This window comes from Sinocyclocheilus anshuiensis, unplaced genomic scaffold, assembly GCF_001515605.1.
Source record: "Sinocyclocheilus anshuiensis isolate Anshui unplaced genomic scaffold, SAMN03320099.WGS_v1.1 scaffold522, whole genome shotgun sequence".
Lineage (NCBI taxonomy): Eukaryota > Metazoa > Chordata > Actinopteri > Cypriniformes > Cyprinidae > Sinocyclocheilus > Sinocyclocheilus anshuiensis.
Window position 1 is genome coordinate 1,649,475 of NW_015544185.1, and position 8,186 is coordinate 1,657,660.

Sequence of the window (8,186 nt, forward strand, 5' to 3'; positions counted from 1 at the left end):
TATTATTTGTTTTTATATTTTGTTAGATAGTTAAACACTATTGTTGTGTTTACAACTTATTTTAGCATTATTTTCATTTAATAAGGAAAAAGTCCCACAAATAAATGTTTTGAACACCTGCATAGGGCTTAATTTGCAGTATGCTCTGTATACAGACTACTATCTTTTTTTAAATGCATTTTTTAATTATTATTTTAAGAACCGTATGTAAACAGTACATATCTGCTGACATGCAACAGTTATTTTTATAGTTAATTATAAACTACTTTAGTATTATTTTTAATTACATCTTTATGCTTGTAAAGCCTTTTGAATTGCATTGTGAACAGCATGCAACATGCAAAAATACACATTTTAAACACTGTTGCATGACCATATTACATTTTTAAAACAAATAAATATAAATATATAAAATATATTATGTACATTTAATTTAATATGTCATATCCAGTTATGTTTGGAAATAAATATGGTTATTTTATATTAAGAATTCAAGTTTTTAAGAAAATGACTTTAGCAGTCTAATAAAAAAAAAATAACATTAGTTAAAATTGTGGTTTAAATCAATTTCAGTTTCATTTGTCCTCCTGGAAATGAAAGATCAAGTCGAGCGCAATGCATCATGGGATAAAGTATTCCATGCAGTCTGCTCTAATTGTATACAGCACATTTTAGGCAAAAGCCTACATGCCTAATAAAAATGTAGAATATACATACTACAAACTGCATAAATTGCATGAGTAGTACCGTAGCATACCATTCCCGACATAGTGTCTAGAGTTGATTTCTAAATGTGTTTCCCAGCATTCCTACCTCATACATCTCGTTCCAGGTGGGGCTGAGGTTCTCCTTGATCACTTGACTCTTAAAGGTTTCACCTCCAATTTGGATCTTGACATACGGGTCGCTCTTGCCCTTCACCATCCCACCCATCATGTTGTCCTTCGCCACCAGATTTTGACCCTCTACGAGGTGGATACGCAGCATCCCCTACAGGAACAAAGAGCAGATGATTTTAGAGGTTGGTTATGATCGATTGGACCATTAAAGGATGCTGATTTCAGAACATATCGTACTCGTATGGCTAATGCGATACATTATTAATAGTATAGAGATATTGACAGTGCTGACTCATGGACACCTCAGTGGCGAAGCTGGAATGGGGCATCGTCTTCTGTGGACGTGATGCAGAACTCTTTGAAAGAGGGTCACTGGAGAGGAGAGAGGAAGTTACGTCGGCTTCATCCAACCAGAGCACCTGCAGGAAATGACATCAACAAAGAATGAGACTCTTTTCCCAAATATAATGCATTTGAAATCTGTATAACATCATCAACTCCTGTTTAAAGGTTTGGGATGAGTACCATGTTTGTTTTTTGAAATAAATGAATACTTTTATACAGCAAAGATGCTTAAATTGATCTAAAGTGACAGGAAAGACATGCGTAATGTTACAAAGGATCTCTATTTCAAATAAATGCTGTTCTTTAGAACATTCTATTCATCAAAATAATCATAATTTTGGTTTCCACAAAAATAGCAGCACACATTGATAATAAGAAGAAAATAATATTTATTGTGTATTGTGTGTCAGATGAATTTACCCTGAGCACTGTGTTGATGTGGATGCGGCTTTCTGGACCCGAATTCTCCAGATTAAACCACTCGTCCAAATTCAGATCTTGACAAGAGAGAAGACGGGAAACAGGAATGGACAGACTTCCCAAATCCTGAACACGGTCATTATCCTTCACCTGAAAGAGATGGAAAAATGGCTTCAGTAACATGAATGTGAACTAGCAAAATTCAGGTGTGGAAAAAATACTGCAAGCATTCACATAAGAGCCCCGTTTACAGCAGCCTTTAGAGCTGTGGGTTTATAAACAGATCAGACCAGACGAATGTTAGTTCCAGGCAGATGATGTTAGCATACCTGTATGCTAATATCCTGTTTGCTTGGATCTCTGATGAAGAAAGTGAAAGCGTCCTCCCACTGGGGGTTCACGGTATTCCAGCAAATCTAAGAGGAAGGGAAATGAGTGAGCGAGAAGAGCGAGTCACATGGGACGGATGGTAGGTGTGCATCTTACCCGGCTGTCATGAGTAACATCTTGCACTGAGATTTGAACGATCGGATTGGGATCCTTATTGCCTTTCTTCATCTGAACACAGACACAAATACACTTAAAAACAAACACACCGCAGCAAATGCATTGTAGTTCTTTTATCATTTTGTCATTAATATGATTAGATTTCCTGCTTTAACTGTTTAACTAATTCATAAAACTTTACAGAAATACAGTTAGCAAGCGACTCTATGATATAATATTTTGTAATGTTTTTGAAAGAAGTCTCTTCAAGGCTGCAGTTATTTAATCAAAAATACAGTAAAAACAGTAATATTGTAGAATATGATTACAATTTCAAATAACTGTTTTCTATTTTAATATATTTTAAAATGCAATTTATTGCTGTGATGGGAAAGCTGAATTTTCAGCATCATTACTCCAGTCTTCAGTGTCACATGATCCTTCAGAAATCATTCTAATATGCTGATTTGCTGCTTAAGAAACATTTCTTATTATAATCAATGTTAAAAACCGATGCGCTGCTTCGTGTATTTGAGGAAACAGGATTCTTTGCCGAAAAGAACAGAATTAATTTGAAATAGAAATCTTTTCTTACATTGTAATTGGCTTTACTGTCACTTTTGAACAATTGAATGCATCTTTGCTGCATAAAAGTATTAATTTCTTTTATAAATAAATCTTACACCAAACTTTTGAATATTACATCCATCTTATGGTTACATACTCAAAATACTGTACACCTTCATCTGAACATCATGAGAAAAGCGGTATGCCAAATGAGTAGCATTTGTAAATATCCAGCATTCATGAAACACTATATGTCTTATTTTGATATACTACTATATTCATACTACATGAATGCATATATGATAAACCGCACTTTACTGATGGCCAAGAATTAAGTTCTTTGTCACATGCAGAACATTTACTAACAGTACATGATTTCAGGTGCAGCTTTTTACTTTTCTCACAAGTAAGTGCATTACTGTAAAACCATTTTTTGCTTGAGAACCGAGGAACGAGTCTAAATTATTATGTGTGATCACCGACAGCATACAGCAGCAAAGCCTAGCTCACAATGAAGCCAGAACATTGATTTGAAATCCTCCAGACCACAGCACTGGAAGCGTGAGTGCTCTGGGATGTTCACTCGACACAAGTGTGTACTTATTTCAAGAGTTTTAAGTATCAGTGTGTTCCTCTCAGCAAACTCTTTCGCCCTTGCACTTCTGGGAAAATATTCTGGATGTGGGAAATGGTGCAAGTGCTTTCACAAAGTGCTCTATCAAGGCCATGAGCTGAATAGGTGAAGATATATAATCTAGAGTTACACTTAATAGTTTCTGTAGACATGGCTGCAGTCCTTATTTTACTCTGTTTCAGAATGGGCGTCTGCCAGTCTGCTGCCAAACATAAAAGGGAAATGGCAGGTTGTGGGTAACCAGAGGTATTCTCACACACACACACACACACACATCTGGTTTACCATCCATGTGGGGACTCTCCATAGGCGTAATGGTTTTTATACTGTACAAACTGTATTTTCTATCGCCCTACACCTAAACCTACCCCTCACAGAAAACTTCCTGCATTTTTACATTCTCAAAAAAACTCATTCTGTATGATTTATAAGCTTGTTTGCCCATGGGGACCTAAATTGAGGTCCCCACGGTGACACAAGTCCCCATGAGTCTGTGTGTATTCAGGTTTATGTCCCCACCGGGATAGAAAAACATGTATGTACACACACACACACACACATTTGTTTTTCCAATAATGGTGGGGCTTTCCTTTGACTTCTGTTGTTTGTTTTACTGAGCTAATGATGTTTTCTGTATCCTAACTCTACACAGAAACCTTTCTGCATTTTCTGACATTCATCGAGACATTATTTAGTATGTATATATTAAGCAATTTTCCCTAAAGGGACCGTTAACTCGTCCCCACAGTAGGGTAAGTTCTGATTTCACTTCCTTTTCAGGTACAAAGACGGGAAAATCAGACCCACATACACTACCAATCTTTTTTTTTTTTTTATTAATACTTTTATTTGGCAATGACACATTAAATTGATCAAAAGTGGCATTTATGATGTTAAACATTATTTTTTAACATTATAACACCTCTCTCTGCAGTCTGGCATGAACGGCTCGAATAGTTCCTGTATCAAATGAAGGCCCGCCTTCTGAAATATGAAATGTGCTGTGATTGGTTAGCTGGGCCAGTGTGTGTTGTGATTGGCACCACTCAACGCCTGGTCGGGAAATGTCATGCCCCTTACATAGAGCTTCAGTGTAAATATTGCGTCAAAATCAAATCAATTTGAGCGCGATTTAAACCCGGATGATTGTAACCAAGTTTGTCTGCCTTGGGAAAGCTAGCGTGTCTCCGACATAGTGATAACACTCGTTGCCTTCTCTAGTGCAGCTCAACCAGGTCTCGTCCCATTCGTCGATATTTGTGATATCACAAATCCCGGAAAATATGCGTTGTAGTCCAAACGAGTCGTTCTTTGTTTTTGAAAAGTGATTTCTGTTAAATAAAATATCTCCTTTTGAAGTGGATTTTGAGCTTTGTAACTTTGCAGATCTTTTTTATGCTCAAACAGCAACATTACAGACTAACTAATGTTGAAAAAGTGAAAAAGCATAATAGCACCCCTTTAAATAAATGCTGTTCTTTTGAACTTTCTAGTCAGCAAAAAAATCCTGAAAAAAAAAAAAAAAAGAATCACAGTTTCCATAAAAATATGAAGCAGCATATGAGCTGTATTTAGCATTGATAATAATAAGAAATGTTTCTTGAGCAGCAAATCAGCATATCAGAATGATTTCTGAAGGATCATGTGACACTGAAGACTGGAGTAATGATGCTGAAAATTCAGCTTTGCATCACAGGAATAAATGACATATTAACTTACATTAAAATACAAAATGGTTATTTGAAATTGTACAGATATTTCATCATATTTTTTATTTTTGAGCAAATAAATGCAGTCTTAAACTTCTTTTGTTGTCCTATAAAGCTAATTATAAGAGCATTATATAATTTTATTTTAAACTTTTTTTTTATTTTAGAGGTCTGCACGGGCTTTAAAGTGAAGCCCGAACCCGGCCCGTACCCGAGATCGTCTGACCCGACCCGACAGTTAAATTTAGAGCCCGAACCCGACCCGAAATCTTTTTTATTTTTTTTTTTCACAATGAATAGCCAATTAAAAAAAATGCTGTATTTCACGATTGCATGCAATGGTCAGTAAGCAAATACATGTAAAGAAACAGAATCATTAAGGCTCGGCCAGTTCACAAGGCAAAAGAAAAAACACTTACCAGTTATGAAAGTTTATGAACATCAGGTGCAGCGGTCACATAAATTCTGCCGAGTTTTTGAATGGTTGTATACGACAAGACGATAATTCTTCCATCGTGCAAATTATGGTCATTTTCGTCAGTTAAGGCTCGTTAGCATTCGGCCTGCTTTAAATCAGACACAGAGATGCAGTGCGGTAAGATTGCATTTATTTGAATTAATTAATTATATAATTTATTTGAATTAGTGCGCGCGCGAGAGAGAGAGAGAGATGAAAGTTTTCGGGACCCGTCGGGCTCGGGTCGGGTAGCAGACCTCTATTTTCTTTTTTCAAAAAAGCAAAATTTAGTTTATTTAAGAATCATTTTTCCAATCGATGACATGCCCAGAAGTCACCAAAAGCAAGCCAGATTTAGGACACCTGTGGGGAGAATTTTCTGCCCAAATTATAGTGTGTGGTGTGTGTGTGTTAGAACAAAGAGTGCAGCAGGAAGAGGATGTGAGAGTATTACTCACAGGAAGTGCCTCAGCCTTGTCCAGATACACTGGCAATGGAGGGAGGGGCGAACCAACTGCAAGAAATTCTGTTTGAAATCACTCTGTTTGCCAAGCGTGCGAAGTAAGCTTTTGATCTCTAAACTGGGATTGGTTAACGGGTGGAGTAGAGGAACACACGGTTTGCATGTGCGTTGAACAGAGCATACCCTTTTCCATCAAAACCCCCTGTGCTCTGTGTATGTACGGTGTTACCTCTTCCAGTCTTTCTGTGTCTGCTTCTAGTGTCAGCCACTCAAGTCTGAGATGAACCCGTCCTGTACGGGTGTCCTTCAAGGTGAACCACTAAGAAGGGGACATTAAAACAGAAACAAACACCAATAAGACAGGCTACAACAAACCTATGACCGACATTATGAAAAAAGACACCAATGTTCACTAACTAAGCTGCCCATTATTGTAAAATAAACCCCTTCAGGTTGATACAAGATAGAATCGCCTTTTCAGGGGTTTATTTTGCAATAATGAGCAGCTTATCACACTTATTACACTTGTTACTTACCAAATAAATAAATAAAATGCACTTTAAATATTTCAGATGAAATTATTTTATTATGCAAGAAAAGTGAACATAGATCAGTGCACACGCACACACACACGCACACACACGCGCACACACGCGCACACACGCGCACACACGTGCACACACGCACACACACGCACACACACGCACACACACACACATCTCTGTCTCGTCCTTCTCTGCCACAAACACACACACACACACACACACACACACACACACACACACAGGAATATTAATTAAGGTTCTCACCTCATCCACTATTTTAGATTTCTTCACAATCCCCAAATCTAATTTTGTCCTGAGCACGAGTGGAATAAAGAGAATCAACGCAAGGATAAGAATAGTGTAATATCAGCAAACAGCAAAAAACACCTTTTAAAGAATAAATGAGAGATGGATGGACAGAAAAGAAATGCGGTGATATGGTACCTGCCCAGGAAATCATCATGATCAGCATCTTTATCAAACACTTCCACCTCTAGCTCCTGACCAGGCACCTCATGAGCGATGACCTGACGGACACACATGCATGCATGAAACACCAAACACACACCTACAGTAACAGCATGGGTAATCAATGACAAAATGTAGTGTAAATGGTTCTACATTTGAACTGAAAGACAAATACTCATGAGATTAAGATGTTTATCACATTTACATCACACATTGATATTATAATAATAAATGGCTTATTGCTTTTTTGTTATTATAATGTGGTGTCACTTTAACACCCACCTCATACATTTCATCCCATTTGGGATTGAGTGTGTTGTCCAGATGGCGGGATTTGAAGGTTTGCGGCCCGACTCTGAGCAGGGCATATGGGTCAGACATGCCCACCATCACACCCTTCACATAGTTATCCTTCGAAGCCAGACCATCAGCCTCCAGCAGGTGAATCCGCACAACTCCCTTTATGAAAGAAAGATGCACAGAATGAGACTGCAGTGCAGAGAACGGTTTCATTACTGCATTACTCCTAAATGAAAACAAATGATATTGTACCATTTTTTAAAGCAACATTATCCTTTAGATACTTTTATGCTACTTCTGCATTAAAAAATGTGGTTGACTATTTCTAATTGCACTGCAAAGGTGGCACAGAAGTTAAAATGATCAAAAGTAACAGAAAAGGCGTTTATAATGGTACAAAAGATTTCTATTTCAAATAAATGCTGTTTCAATTATTTCACAACATATTTGCATGTTCACTGTTCTTTTATGTCGGTTAATGGTCACGTGATATGTAGATAAAAAAAAAAAAATTTAACCTATTTTAGTAATTTATTTATTTTATTTTACATTTCAAAAACCTTTAATATCTTGCAGCAACTTTTTAATCTCTGAAGAACTATCTAGGCAACTCAAGAACCATATACAGCCAAAAACAGTTTTGTTTGTTGGTTTTGTTTAACAGGGGACCAATCCTCACTATTAACTAACTATTAACTACGACTTTTGCATCAAGAAGCTCCTCATTTGCTTCTTATTAACAGTTAGTAAGGTAGTTGTTAAAGGAATAGTTCACCCAAAAATGAAAATTAGCTCATGAATTACTCGCCATCGAGGCATCCTAGGTGTATATGACTTTCCGCCAACAGTTGTACACGGAAGCAGCTTCGGGAGGATGACGTAAGATGTCGGACTTTTTATTATGGATGGATGCGCTTTATTTAACTTCTTTTGGACTGAGGAACTGCAACACC

General features: G+C 37.1%; 1 protein-coding gene across 1 annotated transcript in view; it reads right to left on the minus strand.

Annotated features, from left to right (window-relative positions):
- The window catches only part of LOC107696405 (extended synaptotagmin-1-like), a 32,706-nt gene that overhangs the window by 16,437 nt on the left and 8,083 nt on the right, over positions 1–8,186 (minus strand). Inside the window, exons 6-15 of the mRNA XM_016496715.1 lie at positions 7,216–7,392; positions 6,910–6,992; positions 6,730–6,778; positions 6,104–6,239; positions 5,916–5,971; positions 2,091–2,162; positions 1,934–2,020; positions 1,605–1,754; positions 1,142–1,258; positions 814–990 (exon numbers count right to left, since the gene is read on the minus strand). Of these exons, the coding sequence (XP_016352201.1) occupies positions 814–990; positions 1,142–1,258; positions 1,605–1,754; positions 1,934–2,020; positions 2,091–2,162; positions 5,916–5,971; positions 6,104–6,239; positions 6,730–6,778; positions 6,910–6,992; positions 7,216–7,392 (1,104 nt within the window). The remainder of the gene's footprint in view (positions 1–813; positions 991–1,141; positions 1,259–1,604; positions 1,755–1,933; positions 2,021–2,090; positions 2,163–5,915; positions 5,972–6,103; positions 6,240–6,729; positions 6,779–6,909; positions 6,993–7,215; positions 7,393–8,186) is intronic.